The sequence below is a fragment of the Symphodus melops genome (genome assembly GCF_947650265.1).
Source record: "Symphodus melops genome assembly, chromosome: 14".
Lineage (NCBI taxonomy): Eukaryota > Metazoa > Chordata > Actinopteri > Labriformes > Labridae > Symphodus > Symphodus melops.
Window position 1 is genome coordinate 18,479,727 of NC_136704.1, and position 22,031 is coordinate 18,501,757.

General features: G+C 40.4%; 2 protein-coding genes across 5 annotated transcripts in view; both read right to left on the minus strand.

Moving 5' to 3' along the window:
* tnikb (TRAF2 and NCK interacting kinase b) overlaps positions 1 to 9,832 on the minus strand; it is a 51,175-nt gene extending 41,343 nt beyond the window's left edge. For 2 of the 4 annotated variants that reach the window (XM_079361888.1, XM_079361889.1), the window contains exons 1-2: positions 9,182 to 9,829; positions 4,366 to 4,431 (exon numbers count right to left, since the gene is read on the minus strand). In XM_079361888.1, the coding sequence (XP_079218014.1) occupies positions 4,366 to 4,431; positions 9,182 to 9,289 (174 nt within the window). In that variant the 5' untranslated portion in view covers positions 9,290 to 9,829. Of the gene's footprint in view, positions 1 to 4,365; positions 4,432 to 9,181 lie in introns of all 4 variants that reach the window. The other 2 variants (XM_079361886.1, XM_079361887.1) reach the window with 2 other exon arrangements.
* Positions 9,833 to 13,537: 3,705 nt separating this feature from the next.
* pld1b (phospholipase D1b) overlaps positions 13,538 to 22,031 on the minus strand; it is a 36,300-nt gene continuing 27,806 nt past the window's right edge. The window contains exons 23-26 of the mRNA XM_079361890.1: positions 18,702 to 18,836; positions 18,023 to 18,176; positions 17,433 to 17,550; positions 13,538 to 17,109 (exon numbers count right to left, since the gene is read on the minus strand). Of these exons, the coding sequence (XP_079218016.1) occupies positions 16,885 to 17,109; positions 17,433 to 17,550; positions 18,023 to 18,176; positions 18,702 to 18,836 (632 nt within the window). The 3' untranslated portion in view covers positions 13,538 to 16,884. The remainder of the gene's footprint in view (positions 17,110 to 17,432; positions 17,551 to 18,022; positions 18,177 to 18,701; positions 18,837 to 22,031) is intronic.

Consider the following 22,031-nt stretch of genomic DNA (forward strand, 5'->3'; position numbering starts at 1 on the left):
AAACACAATATTAAACAATTGAAACGCAGCGACATGATCAGGATTGATGTATTAATTCTCTGCAATTTGTTGTCAGTCAACTCTTATCAAACCTCATCTTTAACTTCTTCCCTGTTTTTTTTTTTTTTTTTTTTTTTACATGATCAGGCTTTAGTCTTCTTCCTCTTCTTATAATCCACGGTCAAATTCTTCTTTGGCAAAATAACCCTACGTTCCCGTTACCCTCACGCATGTTTTGAGCACAGCTGAGAGGAATCATAAAGCAGTACTATTTATTGCCACGTTAACATTTTGTCCCCAACCCTAGTCTCCATCTCTCTCTTTTTTCTTTCTCTAATGCTAGCAAGGAGGAGGAGGAAATTGGAGGATATTGTGAATCATATTTTTAATCTGAAGCTTGATGTAATCTTGTTCAACATTTATCAGGTATCATTTAATAACGTTCACTGTGTCCTTCCTCACTCTGCATCAAGACATCAGTAAAAACGCAAAAAATATTTTAGCTGACCAACATCAGCTAATCTCAAAACGTTTGTTTCATAAACATAAGCCAATTCGATCCAGCCAAATACCACCGACTATGATGTCATAAACAAGGCTAAATTACAATGAAGCCTGAGGTGCAGGTTGCAAAAGTACATCAGTTGCGAATACTTTGGGGGGCAGCACAAATGTGTTTTTAATTGTTAAAACATGTATTCAACGGGTGCAGCTTTTGCTTCAGGACAAAGTCCTCCTTGCAAAGAAAATATTTATAAAGAAATCTGACAAACTTTGGCAACATTTAAGTATGGGAAATGATGCCAATACAATGATGCAATTGCAGGAGTTGCTTGCATTTTTTGGCGATCAAAAACAAGAAATTAACAAATATTGGGTGCCTCTGAGTGTGGTATGAAAACAGATATCAATATCAACTAATTGTTACTATTATCACACTGACTTTGAACTGTGAAAACCCTTTGTGTCTACTGAGGTCCTATTTCATTGTTACAGAATGTCATAGATTTATTGGTGACGCTGCCTTTAAATTTCTCAGTGTTTGTTTTTGAATGGAAATTTGAAGTTGCAAAAAAGGTTAAACGTTCAAGACTTGGGGCTAAATGTATCACTGAGTAGCAGCCTTTTTGACAGGATCAAAAGATGTCACACGTGATACATCTTTCAGTTCCATGGCAGAGCTGTTTCCAGAGCTTAGATATTAACCCAATCATTATCTTCCACAGCAGCCCATGTAAAGTTTAGATTTTTGGGGGGGATTTATTCAGCAAAGTTATTCTCCATTTAACTGAGTAAACCTGCTCTCAGACCTGGGGTTAAACCGTGTGATGTGCTGCGACGACCGCAGGACAAATGGCAGCGATCCTCCACGATGGAGCAATAAAAGACAACGCTGATAACAGTACAGATGAGAGGAAGAGATACTGCCGCAGACTGTCTCTTTGTTTTCATATCGCTCTTCCTCCAACGCCGACGGCCAGCCAAACAATCTCCCAGAGGTGACACGCAGACCCTGGAGTGTGTGTGTGAGTGAGAGATTATGGGGAGAGGAAGCTGTATTAAACCACCCAACACAAACACAAATGTATAAGAAGGGAGGGGGCTGATAAGGACAGAGGGGTAACGGAGGGAGGAGGTGATGAGAAGGAAATCGAAAAAGGCAGAGTATCCTTTAGAAGCACCCTGAGGCGTAAAAACACACCTAAGGTCCCGCGTTCAGACAAGTCTCACATTCTTCACCTGAACACAAGCCCTGACACAAGAAGGCTAAGACAGACACTCACACACTGACATGTATGAGACAGCTGCTGTTACCTCACAGCTGTGGTCATACGCACGGGGATGATGGGAATTCAAACTGGTTTATATTTGGCCAACATGACCACAAAAGTTGAGGGATCATTCTTTGAACCCGTTTCACGTTTGTGCTGTTGCTTCATGTTTTAGGGGCAATAGTTTGACCTTGTCAAGGAGTAAATTGAATCACATTTTGTCTGTCAGATGTTCAGATTAAATTCCAGCAAACAATCCAAAAATTAAAATCAAAGCATCCTCAGGATTGTTTGGCTCAAATTTTAACCTTCTCTTGTTGTTGTAGTTTGGCTCGGGTGTCGATCTGACCTGTAGCTCCTTTCCTGCATGTCATTCCCTACTTACTTTCTCTTTACTGTGCTATTTCCAAACAAAGACATTCAACGCAAAAAATTCACACTTAAAAAAAAGAACGATCATGTTGTCTAACAAGGTACAATAATATTTCCAGACTTTCAACATATGAAACAATTTTTTTAAGGCCCAAAAGTTACATATATTGTTGCTTTAAGGAGGTGGACAATTAAGCCTTGTTTATTTATACTGGCTGCACCATACAAATAAGCTGGAGTTACAGTCATACATGATGTGCTGGATTTGGCTGCTGAAGAATCGTGTATGTTGGGCATCATTTTCCAACTGTTGTTCAAGGAATTGTCCCTCTTTTGAATTGCTTCAAAAATTGTGTGTTTAATTTGACGTGCCGTCTGAAAGTTACAGCTCTGAAAAAGGATGTAGGCCTGCAAACAAAAGGCCGCGACATCACAACAGCAGAGAGTCGCAGATACACTGACTCATATCCGTTTTTAAAGAGCATTGAATTTGCATTGTTATCTCAGACAAATAGTTCATTGTGTGACATGTTTGAATCTCTCAGAGAATAAAAGTCTTCCTGCAGTGACGAGTGTGAAGACAATTCGAAACAAAGGAGAAGGAATAAACTTGATGGGTTTCAAATCTTGTCTCTTTATCGCTTTCTTTAAGTCCAAAAGGCCTTCAGCAAGTTTATGAGAAACGCACACAGAAAAAAAAATGTCAGACTTTTTTCACACATGAACTTTCAAGGTTCCCATTTCACAACTCTCTGGCACAAAAAGGCACCAAACTCGTCTTTTGAATCTTTAATTGTGTCATCAGTTGTTGCATTATAATCCTCATCAAACCCAGTGAGTAAATTAAAATGTAATTCTGATTAACACTGACACCGGTACAGGGGGACTAAACGAGAGAGTCGTTCAAAGACAACACTCGCAGGCTGCAGGAGCATGAGTCAATAAAACACATTGATTAAACTCCACTTTGTAAACGCTGATCAATCAAATCCATCAAAAACCCTCAGCCAGTACAGACTGCCTCATCCCTCCTCATTTGTACACACCTGAAATACGAGGCAAAAATACGACATGTGGGACCAAAATGTACACAGCTGTTTTATCGTCTCTACTCTATCTATGCGCGGGAGCCTGCAAATTGTCTGAGTTGACAACCTGATTCCCTTTAATTAACACCAAATATTAACTTCATTTCCTGGAAAGTTATTTTAATGTTGAAACAAAACAGAAATGTGGTATCAAACTGGACAAAAACACAATATTGAATCAAGAAGGGAATAATCGATATTTAAAAACTGAGATTCATTGATGTGTGTGTAAAACAAATTAGGTGGATGTCAAATCCACAGGATTCTTATAAAGGAACATGCTTTAGTTTTCTGTTTTTTAAAAAAACCTTCATTTTCTTTTTGTTTACTTCTCTAAAAAACAATCCGCAGTTTGTTTATTTGATGCTCATGCAGAATAAAAGAGTATTACGCAACCGAGGTGACATTTCATTCACAGTGTTATATTATATGAAGTTATGATTGTTCGGTCTTCATTTTCCCATCATGCTTTGTCATCGATTGCAGTTTGTGTGATTTTTGTTCCATCAATCATTTTACTGGAGGAGGCGTCACCGTGCTCAAAACAGCAGATTAATACAGAACATCAGCACACAGAGTGAGTGTGTCTTTGTGTATCAGAGGACATGTATGAGTGTGTTAATAGGTTTAAAAGTGGAGAACACACACACACACACACACACACACACACAGGCTCTCTGCTGTGTTGTTACTGTCTGTGTGGGCGACTTCCGCTGCCGAACAAAGAAGAGAATCAGTAAGAACTTCAGTTTTTGGTCAGAAATTAAACCGTGTCGTTTCTTTGAGTTCATGAAGGAGTTGTAGGAGGAAGTGACTCGTTTTTCCAAACATCTTCCAACACACAGACACTCTCAGCACACAATACAAGTCCAAACACATAATAATAATGTGCCTATGTCACTTATTCAGTATTTTTTGTTTCATTGCACTTCCTCAATGTGTTGACCAGTAATGTCAGTTATTAACATCTGGGTGTGGTTTCAGTTTTTCCCCTTAATGTGAGGCAGCATGAAGGCAAAGGATGATCATTAATGTAGCTTGTTTTTCTGCATATCTTTGTCACGAGAGGAACACAGAGCTTTACAGAGCTTCACACACTTGGCAGAGAAAGGGGCAACAGAATGAAGACTCACCTTGTAGACCTGCCCATAGGTGCCATTTCCAACCAGCTCAACCAGCTCAAAGATTCCAGCCGGGTCCTGTGAGAGAGAGAGAGAGAGAGAAGGAGACAGAGAGAAGGAGAGAGAGAGAGAGAGAGAAAGAGAGAGAGAGAGAGAGAGAAGGAGACAGAAAGAGAGAGAAGGAGAAAATAGTGAGTCAAGAGATCAAAACTGACCACAGTCAGCACAAGATGGAAAAGGAATTTGTTTGAGGAATTTAACCCGTCACACACGAGCACACGTACAAACACACACACAGAAAGGTTGAGTGAGTTCTGCATACCTGTGACATTACCCTGTAAAAACCTCTCTGTATCATCACTCTGTTATAATTCCTTCAGGAGGTAAGCTCAGAGTTTACAGCTGTTCTCCCTTTTCATTCTTACAGAAACTCACCCGTGTTTAAAGCCACAAAAACATTGCATTTAAGTTTCTGCTGCGACATTCCCGATAGCCGTTCTTTCATTGGTGCTTTCTCCCTCAGTGCAATCTCTGATTCAGCGTTACCTTCAAACAAATGATTTCTCCCCTACAGGTAGTGTATGGATCCAGACACAAGATGGAGTTTTTTTTCCTTGAAACACGCCTGAAAAAGGCTGTCTTATTCAGGATTCTTTGAGATGGCAAGATACGTTCATGACAACAGATGGAGCAGCTCATCTGTACAAACAGTAATCCTCTCATGACTGAAGCAACCTGTCACACAGCTGTTTTGCCAAGTAGAGACACAAAGGGAAGACACTAAAGTAAGACACCAGGGGGAGACACTGGTTGTGAGACATTGATTGTTAGAACAAAGTGGCTCCAAATTCCTTCACGTTAACTAAAACCTGACGTCGAGTTATTATAACAATTTTAAGACAATGGTTATCAACGCAGGATTTTTTCTTTAGAGGTTCACCATCTAACATAAAAAAAAAAACATCCATTAGTTTTTGTGGCATCAACCGATGTCAGCCATTGTTAATTTGATGTGACAAATCAATTGAATTACATCTAGTTCACCTAACTAATGAGAATTCAGAGAAGAGGTTTTTTTGGGCGGTCTAGTTTTCATTGTCAAACGACAGAAAATGGTGGCATTGTGCGAGTCTTACACCGAAAAAAGTCTTAAAGCAAACACCAGAATCGGTAATCTGCTTCATTTTTTTTTTTCAAACATTTTCCCAGTCGGAGCATCTCCAAAAAAAAAAAAAAAAAGCACTTTGGCGACAAACTTTTCAATTACATCCTGATTAAGTTATCTCATTGATATAACAAAGTGTCTTGTACTATCCTTCTTCACGTGCTCATATGTATTGAACTTCAACGTATGAAAAACTGAGAAACACAAAGTAGAAACTTACAGTGACAGAGGAAACATAATCACTACCAATATGTACAGGTAAAATACATTCACACACAAACACTCAAATACACACATGCTACACACACGCTACACACACGCAGGGGAGATAATCTGAGCTCCTGAGTGATTAATATTCAATAAAACTCCCAAAACACAGATCTTTATCTTTAAGCAGTGTGTGTGTGTGTGTGTGTGTGTGTGTGTGTGTGTGTGTGTGTGTGTGTGTGTGTGCGTGTATACAGTAGACCACGGGAGGCCGTTATGGACCATTACAGCAGAGCCTCCAGAGGGGGATTAGCTTAAAAAGCAGCCTTCATTTTTATTCAAGGTCACATTCAAACAGAAGCTCATCACACCTCTGTACACACACACACACACACACACACACACACACAAACACAGACACACACCTGTACGTGCCTGTTACTGCCCTCACCGACTGTTGTACTGCATTAATAAAACATCACCAAAAAAGGAAAGGAGCACACAGGGAGCTCATTTAACTGAGGTCCACCTGCAGTTTGTTAGCTGCTAGGAGGCTAATGAGACATGAAGCGCACTGATACACAAGTTTGTACCAAAGACCATTAATATGAGAAAGTGCAAGCGCAGTAATGAAACATTTCAACATCCGTCCTTCACATGAAGGAGTCTGACACAACAAAGCACACATCCTTGTTTTATTTGCAGAGAGAAAATTAGATGTTCTGTTTAGTTTTAAAACACTAAATAATTTCTTTTAAGCAAAGACAACAGATTACAAGGAAACTTCGAGCTTATTAAAGCTCAGAGGCCCGTTATAGAAAGCAGGTTTAGTGCAAACAGTGAGTCTGTTAACCTGGAAATGAGGGAAATTCTGAGTTGACCATTTTCCGTTTCAGTTCAAATCTGAGAAAGAGGGGTAACTTCAGCTCTGAGTCTTTAACTATGGCAACTGAATCTGAGATCCGGACCTGGTCGGTAGCAGCTTTTCTTTAATGAACCCTGGGTTTGTCTCTGCCTCCTCCCTTTCAGTACTGAGTCAGAACTTTTATTTCCTCAGTTTCCTCAGGAGTTTTTTTGACTCCTCTTTGCATATCTATTTTGATAAGACAGGTGTGAAGGAGAGGAACCAGGACGTTGTGTAATTCAGATAGTGTGCAGGAGTTTACTTGCAGTTTCTCATCATGAAAACATGAAACAACTCAACATTGTGAATCTGGGACTTACAGTATTGTTGCCAAGTTATTAAAAAGGAAGGTGAAAAGGTACCAGTACAGTTGACTTTTACTGGTATCGTATCAAAAAATACAATTCTGTGATTTTGACAACCCTGGTGAAAGGTAATATAAAATAAATTTAGCTATATTTAACCCTTTCTATACCTGGCAAGAATGTTTATTTGGGACATTTCTTCAAAAATCCTGAATCCTCAGATGCCTGCTGCTGCTCAACATTTGTCCTATGAAAAAAAATCTGCAACTGTCAGACTCAGTCTGTTATTAAGTGTCTGAAGAAATTACGTAAAAGATCCCTTCAGAGATAGATCTGTGCACACCAAAAACCTATTCTAAAATATTTTTACTGCCCATGACCTTATGCACCTTTCAGTGTTTGTGAGAGCAGTGTAATGTTCTGTTTCTGTTAGGATCCCAATAATACTGTCACACATTTAGAATAACAATATTCTGAACTGAAAACTAGAAATAAAGGCACAGGATGGACACAAAAAAAGATTTGTTCCTTAAGGATATCATTAAAAAAATACGACCTCCTACGATTTGTATTGTGCCATGATAACAGAAAAGGATGCTGAGTAACAAAGGATACCAATGACATGACCTGTGTGAAGCTGTGTGACTCTCGAACAGCTGGTATTGCAGCAATATAACTTTACTTTACAGTAATAAGTGTGTGATGTGCAGGACAGAGACTTCAGGTCTGAGGGGACACGGTGAGAGGAGGAGTGAGTCTGGAGGAAAATAAATGAGGTGAAGATTGCAAAAAAAATGCACGAGGAGATGATCAGAGGAGATCATTTGGGACGTGACGTGCTGAAGAAACAGGAAGTGTGTGTGCGCTTGCGACAGGCTTTACGTCACGCTGAAATGTTTCCCCCCAGCTCCCTCTGATCCGTCCTGGTTGACCTAATTTCTCCTTGTCATGCCACAGAGGGAGAGAGCAAGGATTCTCGTTTTTGTACAAGAACATGCACATCTAGTCTGTTTTTATCTGCCCCCAGTCTGCATGTCAGTGTATGTGTGTGTGTGTGTGTGTGTGTGTGTGTGTGTGTGTGTGTGTTTGTCTGTGCTTGTGAAAAACACACACACACACACTGTCATGCAGTCCCACCCGCTCCATCATGTCCAGACTTGACTGTTGCTCTGCAGGTAAGACTGAGTTGTGTAAGCAGCAGGAGAAAACATAAAGAACGTGCAAAATAACACACACACGCACACGCACACGCACACACACACACACACACACACACTTCATCTTGTCTAACACCTTAAATCTAGATATGATAATACTATAATCTTCAGGTTTATACTTTATACTGTCTCTCATTCAATCTCAAACACACACACACTCACACACACACACACACACACACACAAACGGACAGACTAGCACACACATTCCTGCACTATCTCCTTCTGCACATCTTCCATCCTCGTGGGCTTGCACATCACATGCACGCGCCCAGACTCACAAACAGCTACCGCTGCTGCATGCAATGCTGCTGTCGCCACAACATCACGAAATGGCGGAACTCGCTCCTGTTGCGGTTATCACCGTTTTTATTCACGTGTGTGTGTGTGTGTGTGTGTGTGTGTGTGTGTGTTAGATAGAGAGGGTGAGCGCTTGAAAGTGTGTGCGTGCATCTGTGTAAATGTGTGTATATTGGTGTGTGTGTGTGTGTGTGTGTGTGTGTGTGTGTGTGTGTGTGTGTGTGTGTGTGTGTGTATCTGTCAGTGAGCAGGCAGCTTAACATCTGCCCCACATAGTACAGACAGAGCGGCCTCTATTATGCCTCCTGACTCACGCGCACAAGGGTGAGCGCACGCGCGCATCAGCATCAGCTCAGGGCCTCATTACATCACGTCCCAATTGTTAAGAAAAAAACATCAACAACAAACAACAACAGGAGGACACATGATCTCACTCTGATATTGGACCTTGTTTCCTTTAACAGAAGCCAACGTTCACGAGCTCATTAGCGCGCGCGCACACACACACACACACACACACACAATTGAAGGCTGATTTGTATGCACGCGCACGTACACACAGGCTGTAAAAGCAGAGGAAGGCGCAGAGAGACGCATCCTTGCTCGGTAAGGAGGATTGCAAGACGGGGGGGGGGGGGTACAGGGGGTGGACAGGTGCTCAAGAGCCTCACGCGCACGCGCACACAAAGACACAGACAGAACATGCTCGTGCACAGAGGGAGTCATTTACCCGGAGTGCAGACAGGTCTATCTCGTCCAGACTCCGCGCAGGGGAGTCGCTCGCCATGGTTCTTTCGGTATTTACGGGACTCAAGATGGAAGCTTCCTCAACGACCATCGACCGAGAGGTGCAGAGCGGCGGGGATGAACACTCACAGAACCTTCTTTAAATTGAATAAAAAAAACCCACCCGCCCCCCACAATAAAATCCACAAAGATTCCTCGTGCAGGCGTGGATTCCCCGAGATGAGAAACGGGCGCTCCGGGTCCAGGAGGGATAGAGGAGGAGGGGGAGCGCAGGAGGGAGGCGGTGTGCGCGCTGCTCCAGGTGCTACATGCTGCTCGGCACGGTGAATCCGCTGCTACATACCTCCATCTCGACCCCCCCAAGTCAAGACAGGACAGGGGTTGACACGCGTGCAAGAGATGATGGAGATAGACAGAGAAAGGCTCGCGCGGCAGGAGAGCGCAGCAGCCGAGGAGGAGTGCAAAAAAAAGAAGAACTCTCTCCGTCCGTCCGTCCGTCCGTCTGTGTGCGGAACAGCAGCGCGCTTCCCGGGAGTGGCCTGAGAGGAGGCTGCGCTACAGACAGAGACGCCCACAATGTTATACACGAATATACACACACACACACACACACCTTCAAGACACAAAATCACAGCTGTCTGCTCCTGTATGGAAGCTCGTTAAGGACATAAAACACTAAACTAAAAAGAAGATTGCGTGTCATGATCACACACATTAAAGTGTTAAGTGTCAGTACACACACACACACACACACACACACACACACACACACAAGAGGGGCGACCAGCCTGCTGCCCTTTTTTGGTGAACACTCACCTTTAAAGCATCTTTGAGGAGTTTTTTTGCAACTTATGAAACAGACTGAAATAAATGTTGATATAGCTTTATGAGCCAGAACAATGCGCATGAAGACAGATTTTAAAATGTATTTACAGCTGTCTGAAGAAAAAGGAACAGACAGTCTGTTTGATTTGATTATTTAAAGGGAGCGTGATGACATTTTTTTTGTCAAAAACAGTTGCATGCAAGAGATGAGAGGTTCTGTTTCAAGGGGGTGTGGAGAGGCTGCGCCAAAACCGTCATAAAACAAAATTCCCTGACTATACATCATTAATGTGTCAATGTCAACCTAAAGCACATTCATTATTTCATTTATTTACCTTTATTTATCCACGAAAAGTCCCATTGAGGTTAAAAACCTGTTTTTTCAAGGGAGTCCTGCAGAAAACACATATAAGGTCTCAACTGGTGGGTTGCAGATATGATGCCATATGTGTGGGATATTTAACTTAACTGGAACACAGTAGGCCAGGTGGCTTGAATGCACATTAAGGCTAGTTACCATTGTGGTTAAACAACAAAAGAAGAAGAGGAAGAAGTATTCAGTTTGTTTTATGCTGATTTCGTTTTTGCATGGAATAACAACACCAACTCACTGAAAATGTAATCTACACAGTAAGATGAGCAGCCAGTGTTGTTGAACTTAGTTCTGCTTATTACTTTCCATCAGGTTTTATATCTTATTATCTGCTGCTGCTTTTTCTGTGATCCTAGTAGCACAAACAAGCAGCACAAACTGCATGAATACACTCACCTACAGGCCTCTTTAACCACAGAGCTTTTCCAGTAAGAACCTGTGTTTGCGGTCTGTGGTTTGAACCTGTCTAACACCACCTTTCCCGCCACATTTAATTGAGAGGATTTAGAGAGTTTCAGGAATAGATTACTAAATACACACGGTTGTGATTTCACACGCCCTGCTGTCACTCTTCTCTGCAGCTACTCACAGTCTCCACAACTATTACCTGTTTCACTCACCTGCAGGACACGCCCATCATCTGCTATGAAGATCAGGTCAGAAAACCAAGATGCATCATTGCTTTAATAAAAGAGCTCTTTCCAAAGAGATGCCACGAATAAAAAGGTATATAGGTCTTTATAAGTTGTGCCCATAATGGGTCAGTAAAAATGAGATGGTCATTTTAATGCAGCAAAAATTACAGGAAAGGTAAGTCTTATTTTATATGCTAGAGTGGAAGCATTCAACATGATGTCAACAAGCGCTTTGTAGACAACAACTTTAAAGGCCCCCAAATACCAAGTTGACATTTTAGCTGTCAGCATCTTCTGGATGCTAAGTAAATGCTCCAGCTGAAGGTAGTGCTAATTATCTGTAGCTGAGGTGCAACTTTGGTCAAGAGATTTTAAATAAAATGCACTTACTGAAAAATAACAGCTTGGAGTGTTTTTTTTTTAATCAAAGCAGAACAAGACGTTCTGTTTCCTTCTTCTCTGGAAGCAATTTGTATTTATCTGGTAGACTTGTTCTAAATCTTCCCCCTCATTATGATCAATTTGAATCTAAAGATGACACCATCATTTCTTATTGACTTGAAACTATATTTTGAAACCATAAACCCAGAGAGGAAATGTTTACTGAGGAAATAAATCAAGTCAGAAATATTCTGTACAATCAGGCTTCTTTTCCCGGCTGAAGTGTCAAGGGTTCAAATCCAACCTGTGGCTCCTGTCTCTAATCCTACTCTATGCCTCCCTCATTTCCTGCTTTATCCTCTGTCCTGTCCAAATACATAAAAAATAAACCCTTAATAATAAAAATGTACAGAAAGGCATAAACCATTATGTATTACTAAATTGACATGCACCATAATGTTTTCTAATTCACAGCAACACATAATCATGTGCTTAACATCAAGATCTGTCCACAGAACCCATTTCAGACATTTATGAACCTTCAGCCAGTTACTCTGAATCTGAGGAAAGGTCCAACAATACATCAACAGACATCTCAACTTGGAAACTTTTCTCTTTCCCATGAGTTATTTTATTTTCATCTATAATTAACCAGCACAATGTGTATTCCGATTGTACATACAGCCAGTAAGGACACACCTAAATTAGTGATGTCATGCCCAGGAGGTATTTCCCACACACACCTTCACACTTGAATACTTCAGAAGAATGACGAATCACCCATCAATTGATTAATGTGTAAATGACTATATACTATTTCCTAAAGGTGTCGTTTTTCCAGTGGCATATGATTGAGTTTGAATTTGCAGGTCCTCCTTTAAATTCTTGGCTTCAGATTTAATGATAACATGAAGGTAAAACTATATCAAAGTACAAAAACATCAAACGTCAGGCTACATCCTCGTGTAGGCTACGTTAAAGGTTTCTAAGAGAAGATCCATATTGTGTTTCTGTGGCACCATCTAGTGGCCCATGTTAAAACTGCAGGCGGGACCAATGTGGGCCGGTGGAGGTTTTCTGAGGACAGAGCTGTTTTTATATCTGTGGTGACATGTTTTTCACTGCGTTGACAGCGTGATAAAGATGTGTGCAGACTGAAGGAGACACAGGAGAAAAATATTCAGTGATCAGAGAAGAAAAATGAGGTTTGATGACGACGCAGATTGAATGTGTTTTAATTCACTGAAATGTTCAAATGGTGAAGTTTGTGTCAGTCTGGATCGGAGCTGTTTTTCACAAATATATTGTCTTTATTCAATGTATTTAATTGTATTTCTATTTGTCACACATTCATTTCTACTACTGAACCCTAAACACATGTACATCCATATATTTAGTTTGCAAAGTTTCCCCATGATAACAGGTTAAGTTTGGTTCTGAATAACAACACTGGTTTTCCTGTGATGATATCACTTCTTAAATAACTTAGGAAAATGACTGAAATTAACTCGTTATCACAGAAAACCAGTATTTTTATCCCTTGACAATAAATAAATAAGAGAAGATACTGTATGAAGAAAACAAACTGAAATTGACTCAGTTTCCCAGGGAAAAAACATAAAACACATTGTTGCAGGTCCTTGTAAGGCTTCCATAGAAAACAAATAAGAGGAGTATTCTACTATTAAATATCTGTAAAGACAGTACATACAGTATCAGATTAAAGTTTAAATTTTAAAGTAAAATCAAGGTGAAATGTTGACGATAAATGCGTTAGTACAAAGATGAGGGAAAATAATATTCTGAAGAATTGTACATTTAGTAATTCTGCCGCCAGAGAAAACATTAACAAAAAGACGACATCAAAGCTGGCAGGGAATCATTAGAGTTCTCTTTGCTAATGAATGTTTTATTTTAATTTACATATTTTGATGTAAATATTCTAATAATATTCTACATGTTGTACCTTTCACTCCAAAAAAAGAGAATGAAGAAGAAGAAACTGGCAGAACAGACCACTCGTGATATCACAAATAGCCTTGAACTAATTTACACCCCATGGATTCAAGTCCATCTTAACGTGTTACCCAACAACAGGAAGGATAAAAAACTGTAGACAGATCCATTTTGACGACTTATCGATACATAATTTATTCATTCCATCATTTCACAAATAAACTTCACATGACGTGATACTGCAAATCAATGAATGGGTCAAAACAAGCAAATAGTGCAAATAGTGCATTTTCATCCAAAGACACAGTGACTCAAATCAGAGAAAACAACAGGACAGGTTAGTGTTTTTCCAACCTCTGCAGCCCAGGAGGGAGGAGAATGAGGCCATGTTTAAAGGTTTAAGGCCTTTTTACACCAGGTGCAAAAACATTTATTGTAATGCTCTAACTGGAAACTGCATCAATAAAACTATCTAAGAAACAACTATTTACAGTTTTTGGCTTTAATTCTGGGTGTTTTCTGGATGCACAAAACAGTTAACCAACCAATTTAATCCAAAATCACTTTCGTTAGCTAATTAACCTGCACCTGTAGAGGTTAAAGTAATCATTTTTGTTGTTTTTCTATTTCATTACCATTTATGCACACCACAGTATTTGAGAGGCTTTTTTTTAGCTAACTTCACTTGGTTATTTTTTTGGAGTAGCTGTAAATATTTCAGATTTTTCTTAATTCATCACAAAGATTAAAAATATGGACTGCAGCAGGAGGTAGAAACTCACAGAGATAGAGGTAGAAGATTAGAAAAGAAGAGCACATTTAAGGTCCCAGATATCCATAAGTATCAACATCAGAGAAGCGTTCAGGTGTATCTTGCAGACACAGTTTAAACACAGGCACAGAGTTTAGAATCAATAATATTCATGGCTTTAAAGGCAATCATTCAGCTCACAGGATTCATGCTGTCATCTGTGGCAATGGAAAAGAGCTGCTGACATGCTGCACGGATCATTTCAAGGGTCAAATATTTTGCACAAAAAACATCATGCGCTCCATTTTAAAGACTAAAGAGGAAGACAGACATGTGACGATGCTATGTTCCAGAAATGTCGGAAAATCCGAAATCCAGAAGCAACCGTTTCATTCCAGAAATGAAGCCAAACCAGGAGACAGTGGACAGAGGTTTCTAACTTTGAAGTTGTTTTGAGTAAGATATAATAAATTAATGCAAAACTTAACTGTTGCACCAATAAATCTGATTTTTGTTTTACCATATGGGGGCAGTAGAAACACACTGTAGTGAAAAACCATCAGTATAAAAAGTGGATATTTTTGGATATTTTATCTCAAATTCATTATGAGTTTAGGACCAAACATTCAGACCAAACAGTGTGCTTTTAGTGTTAGTGACAATCACACAAAGAATAATCCCAGACTCATCAGCTCCTCTTGAAATCACAGAGTCTATTTTGGCATCTTTCACTGTTCAGTTTTTTTTTTAATGCAACACGAATTGTTTTAGTTTAATCTCGCTTTGTAGTTAGATTCCACAGGCAGCTGGTTTTAGCAACTACAACAAAAAATGTTTAAAAAAAACCCTGCAGTACTGCATGATTCCATACAATGTATTCACTACATATGATAATAAGTAAGATTGTGTTTTTATTTTTTTTAAAAGCTTCCAATTAGCCAAATAATATCTATTGATGAAACCTTCAATTAGACATATTTGCCAGAAGTCACACTGCAGTGTTCAAGCTTTCAAGTCATGAATCTGTAGAAATTAATTTACTTCTCTTCTTAAGTTCATGATGATTCCCCACTAGAAAATTCAATAAAAGAGGAAAGAACAGGAACATTGGGCCATTAAGGAGCTGTGATATAATGACTCAATTTTAGTTTTCAGCAAACCTGAACTCAAGTACAGCATTATAAGAAAACTCCCACCCTGAATATAGCATCAGAAGAAAACAGCCTTCTTAAAAATATATTCAAAGAAAATTGTGATCAGATTTGGGACGCTTTGGGAGTTGCTTTGGAATTTCTGCCTTTTGACATTGAATGAAACCCAGCACCTTAATACATCTTCATACATGGAAATACATGGAAAATTCATACATGGATCTGTGGGAAATGTAGCTCAAAAAGAATGGTAGCATTTTATTCGACTCTGTAATTTCCTTCATTTTTTTGTTTATCACAATTCCTTTTTAAAATCTAGTGTGAAGAGACTTCCCAGGAAAATATCATTAAACTACAAGAGAATAAAATGCTACTAATGAACTACAAAGACAAGACCAGAGCATAAAACGGGTCACTTAAGGTTGGATCCACAGTATGAGGAATGTAAATGAATGTACTTACTGTTAACATCATCGCCTTTGGCACTTGTGATTTTATGTTGATATAAATATTCAAATAAGCCGTCGAGAGATAGCAAAGGTTTTTAAAAATGGCCAGCTCTTCAACCTCTTCGCTGCACCAGGGTCCTCTTCGGTAAAGTGTCTTTTAGTGTCTCTCAAACTGTCCTCTCTCATCACAGAAGAGTCAGAGCTGTGTTTGCCAGCCCTGGACGTTGCATAGTGTTGAATGAAGAGAAGGAAGGAGTGAGTCGTATTCTTGTAAACATGAGGCCCTTGGTGTTCAGGCACGGTAGAGTCCAAAGCTCGTCGGCGGGTCGACTTCTGTCCAGGTTTGTATTCACGTTTTGTTTGATTATTACATTTGTTTCAAATGGAAGAACTTTGGTCACTTTTCATGTCTTTCCAATGATTTCTCATCATTCCTTGTTGGAGTTGTTTTTAAGCAGGTTTCATATTATTCTTGTGCACTGCTGTGACAGAGACTTTTTATAGCCACTCCTGATGCCATTTTGGAATGTGTATATTGCTCATGCTGCAATTTAAGGCAGTAAACTTTATACATAACAGTATTTTCTAATAAAACCAAGTTTTTTTTACACCCTGGTTTCAGTCTTGCAGGCAGACTGTCCTCTCACACCACAAACATTTTCATCAAGCTCAACTATCAAAATTTGAGTTTATCGTAGAACTTGTTTAGGGTGTGCACTCCCTACAAAGAGGAGAAAGAAACTGATTATTCCAATGCACTGACATCAAAGGTAGAATTATAATAATTATTATTATTATATAGATTGTTGCACAGAAAAGTCAATGAGCAACCATGAGCCTGCTGACCAGGAGCTGGGAACTCCTGTGTGACAAAGATTTAAGGACAGGCTGAATTCTGAATGTCTTTCGCGTAGATATCTATGTGCTAGCAAGTGACTAAAAGTCCCAGACACATAATATCAGACCAGCTTTTAGTTGTATTTTGGAACTAAAAACACGATGACACAGAAACAGCAGATGTTTCTTCAAGCTGTTTAAAAAAACTTTTAAAAGCCCCCAAAAATTCTAAAATGGCATCAGAGTGGACAAACTGGACCTGTCATCCTCCAGCATGCTGTGCCTGAACAAATGAACTCATGGTTGAGTCTCTCTCTTTCTCTCTCTCTCAGGTCCACACCTCCATGGGCACCATGGCCTCCTTGGAGCCGATGGGAGGAAGCAGATTCTGCTCACACAAGAACTGAAGAGGAAATTGCACCAGGAAGCCGCGGATCTTCTTCAACTCCTCCTGAGCCTTGTCTGGGTCCTCCTTGTCCAGGCCCTGCTTGGCGAGGTAGCCTTCCAGCTCGAAGATGTTACGGACGTCGCTGGACGGCAGACAACGGAAAACCTGAGGAAAGAGGAGAGAAGTGAGAGAGAGAAGCAGGATAAATCCAAATGTAAAGAATTTGAGACACTCTCCCCATTGTGTAAATCTTTTAAAGTTACAAACTTTGAAACTTCCGTTCCCTGTGTTTTCGTTGACCTCGTCTGTATGTTGATTATTTTCCTGCTTTGTTTATTTCCTTATCCAACTTAACATTTGGCTTCACCTCCTTTTTAATTTCATAGAAGTCCAAAAGGACTTCATTTAAGGTAACTATTCATTTAGATTTGGTGGAAGCTGATAAAAGACTGTGACACTGGATGTGGGAGGTTTAATGTGAGACCAACCTTCTGGTAAATGGTGGCGTTGCGAGCACAGGTGGCCATCCACACCTCTTTATAGAAGCGTTCGCTGATTGGGTCCGACACGTCGATGGAAGAATCGGTGTGAGCGCCGAGGATCGTCCTACAAAACAGATCAGGAAGTGTGTGAGATATAACGAAACTGTACAGGCAGAAGAAAGAGGAACATAATGAGATGTTTCACAACAAGAGGCAGACAGAGTGATTCTAAATTTGCACATTTACTGTAGGAAAAGAACTGTGTTTTCAATAATGGCAAATAAAGTCTTTTCTGCAGATCTAAAATGTTTACGTCACAAAAACACAGATTCTTCAGATCTGCGTATTTAATTTTGTTTTATTACATCTTTGTTTTGATTGCTGTGAACTGATTTATAATTCTATGAGACACTAGTTCAGAAAGTGCTTAAAAATCATTTTGCTGCCATCAAATAAAATATGAATTTTCGACTGTTGTTGAATGATTGACGGTGCATCTTTAAGTTAATATTTCATTTCATTTGTATTTTAGCCAGCTCTCATGTAGGAAGCGTTTATGTAAACAAAGTCAGGAGGCAGCTTGTTTGTGTTTTTACTTGAAGCACTCGAGGCGGAGCTGCAGGGCGTATTTTCCAGCCTCATACGGCTGACCGTCCATCACAGCCGCCACCGTCTCAGAGTCCTCCACGATCACCGCCACCTCGCTGTCCCTCTTTCCCAGCATGCTCCTGTCGTTGATGTTTGCAGACCCTACATTAACACGAAGGAACAGGACAGGTTAGAAGAAGCCTCCAGCAGATGGTGCTGCAGAGCCTCTTTTCAGAATGCATCTGTAATGCCAACGAAAACATAAAAAACTAAACTGTTAGGAGTCAATGTTTTATGTAACGTCACTGTCTCTTTTCCAAGGACTACAACTTTAAATGTTCAATTCAGGTACGAAAAAGATATTTTTTATCCACCACAGCCCTTCTGTGTTTTGTTATATCTTCATCATCTCTCTAAATTTATAGAAAGTTGCTCCCTAAACTTCACAGCAACTCACCTGAAGAAGGTTTTTACAAATGTTTGTAGTTTAATTTTTTTTTCTTTTCTGTCTTCTCAGATATTAAAGAATAAACCACCTCTCTCTGCAGCTGTGGTTTCTGTCTCCTCTATTATACATGCTTCGTGTCGAGGGAATACTTCATTACACCTGTCATCTTTTAATCTCGTAATGGAGACATTTAAGCTGCTTCATCAACGCCAAGTATCGAGTACAGTGAGATGTTTTACCGATGATGACGGTGTTGTCGTCTGCAATCAGCATCTTGCTGTGGACGTAGATGAGCTCCGTGACAAGTTTTCCCTCCAGCTCTGCGTGAGTCCTCAGACCAGCGATGGAGATGTAGTTCATCCATTGGTCTCCCACTGCAAGCCAGAAAACAGACAGTCTGAGGAAAATATTTTCTTAAATGTGGTGGTGTTTGATTTCCCTCACACATGAAGAAAGGTTAAAAGCAGATTGTTCAGAACATCCGATTTAAAACAGATTGAGTCGACTTCCGGGACGGCGCGGAGCAAGATGGCAGCATAGAGTAGAGCTCCTGAGTCGATTAGAAAATATTCCCCCCAAACTATGAAAAAATCGAAGACACGAATTCTAAACTGATAAGCAATGAGTGGGGGACGAGGGCAGAGAAGTTTAAGGAAAAAAAAGATGTCCAGAGACCAGGGAGAACACGAGTTTGAAGACGAGGCAGCAAGTGGGGAAAATGACGACTATGAACAGGCCCACACGGTACTCGAGGGACTCGCTAATATCACTAGAGAGATACGTGACCTCAAAAGGGAGATGAAAAACGACCTCACAACATTCAAAGACGAATTTAAAGAAGAGATGAGGCGAGAGTTTGCTGGCTTTAGGGACGAAATTAACCGAAAATTGGCGCAAAATGTCGCGGACAGTCAAGAGCAGCGGAAGGATATCACTGAGGCGCAGGTACGAGTGGCGGAGTTGGAGGAATGGAACATCGAGGCGAAGGAAGCCATCCTCACTCTATTGAAACAACAAAGAAAACTTCAAGAAAAGTTGACCGAAGTGGAGGGACATGGAAGACGTTGTAATTTAAGGATTTACAATGTGGCTGAACGGGACGATGAGTCTGTGACCGAACTGGTGGAGGGGCTCCTCCGCCGCGAACTCGCGTTACCGGAGGGGACTGACCTCGCTATTCAACGCGCCCACAGAAGTCTCGGGAAAAAACCACCACCGGGAGCATCCCCGAGGTCCATTGTGGTCAATTTTCTTAAATACGAGACCAAAGAGAGCATTCTTGCTAAAGCCTGGAAAGAGAAAATATTAGTAGAGGGGAAACGTATTTACTTCGATCATGACTATCCCACCGAGGTGATGAAAAAACGTAAATCCTACTCCGAAATCAAAAAGACTCTGAAAGATAAAAAAATACGCTTTCAGACCCCTCTGAGTAGGTTACGGATTCATTGGTCAGACGGGCCCAAGATCTACAATAACGCCGAAGACGCAGCGCGGGACATGCGGGAGAGAGGGCTGGAGACGGGTGAGCAGCGCGACAACGAACCCTCACTGGAGGAGCGGATCCAGAGAGTGTCACCATGGCAACGCGTTGGAGAGAGACAGGACGCCAGTCTGGACGCAGCGAACAGAGCGAAAGAAAAGCTGCAAGAATTCAGAAGATGAGGGGTCGATGAAGACGGAAAGAGAGAGGGAGGGGAAGAGTTCTCAGGTAACTCACAAGAGTTAAACGCCTCCTGCTTTTAAGTTGAAGACTACACGCTGGCTGGGTAAGCAAAATGTGTCTGTTTTGTTGGACAAACTGGAGGTTTTTTGTTTTTTGCCGCAACAGGAAGGGTACCACTAAGGAAGACCTGAAGTGGGGAATTTTAAGACCCCCCTCCCTTCATTACAAACGAGACTTCTCTAATGTTTATGTTTACATGTGAATCGACGGAGAGAGCTATTAAGTTAGTGACTGTTGGACTTATCTAGTAGGATGGGAAGGCCTATTTTAGGTGAACCCCAAACCACTAGGGGGGGCCTTTTGTTCGGGAAAAGTTATCCCCCACTCCCACCAACAGGGAGACAGGGCCCACGGGGAGTGAGGCCCCTTTTTGCTGGGGAGTTCAGTTTCTGTGTTTGTTCATATTTTGTTCATGAGAAAATGTTAGTTGACAGCATTGTAGTGGAGGGATTAAGCATCATTTTAAGGGATACAAACAATGAAACCTAATGATATAATGGTGGTGTCACTAAATATCAACGGCTTAAACAATATTAAAAAAAGAAATAAAGTTCTATCTAAATTTAGAAGAGAGAAAATGCAGGTTATCTTTCTACAAGAAACTCACCTATCACAGGAGGAACATGTAAAGTTTAAAAAGTTGGGCTATAGGAACTCATTTTCTAGTTCCTTTGGGCAGAATCGCAAGAGGGGTGTGATAACACTGATCTCCAACACGGTAAGCTTCGAATTGATCAAAGAAATTAGTGACAAGAAGGGAAGGTATGTCATGATAAAAGGGAAATTAGAAAATCATTTGGTGACACTGCTCAATGTGTATGCTCCACCAGGAAGTGGAAAAACATTTTATGAAAAAGTTTTTGATCTTATAAATTTGGAAACAGATGGGACATTAGTGTGCGGTGGGGACTTTAATGTGGTACTGAACTACGGATTAGACACTACAAGTGTGAAGAGAAATAGAAAACAAATTAATCGGTACATGAATACAATGATGGCAGAAATGGATGTACAGGATATATGGCGAGAACTTCATCCACTTGACCGAGATTATACCCACTATTCAGCTCCACATGACATGTACTCCAGAATTGATTATTTTTTGATGAGTAAAGGAGATGTACACAAAGTGAGGGAATGTAACATAGGAGTGGCTGACGTGTCAGATCACAGTGCAATTTACTTAAAAATTCATTTGAATAATAGGAGGAAAAATACAGTATGGAGACTCAACGAAGGCATACTGAACAATAAGAGACTGGTTAGAGAAATAAAAGGGGAAATAATTCAATACCGGGAGGAAAATGACAATGGGGAGGTTGATCCGACAATCTTATGGGATGCCCTAAAGGCGGTGATTAGAGGGAAGCTGATTTCTCATACAGCATTTTCAAAGAGAGTCAGACTAGAAACTTATAAGAAACAAATTGAAAAATTAAAAGAATTGGAACAGCAACACAAGCAATCAAAAGATTCAGACATACTGAATCAGATTAAAGATGTTAGGGGGAAAATAAATGACATATTGTTGGAAGAAGTGGAAAGGAAAGCAAGGTTCATGAAACAGACTTACTATGAGGGAGGATCTAAAGCCACTAAAGTGATGGCTAGGCGTATAAGGAAACAACAAGCAATAACTAGTATACATAAAATAAGGGACCCTGAGACTAACAAAACTCTATACGAACCAGAAGAAATAGAAAGGGTGTTTGAGAAATATTACTGTAACTTATACTCACAACCTATTCCTGTAGGTGAAGAACACCGGACAGAGATTCTAGATAACTTGGATTTACCGACAATAGGTACAAAGCAGAATGAAATATTGACTTCAGAGATTACA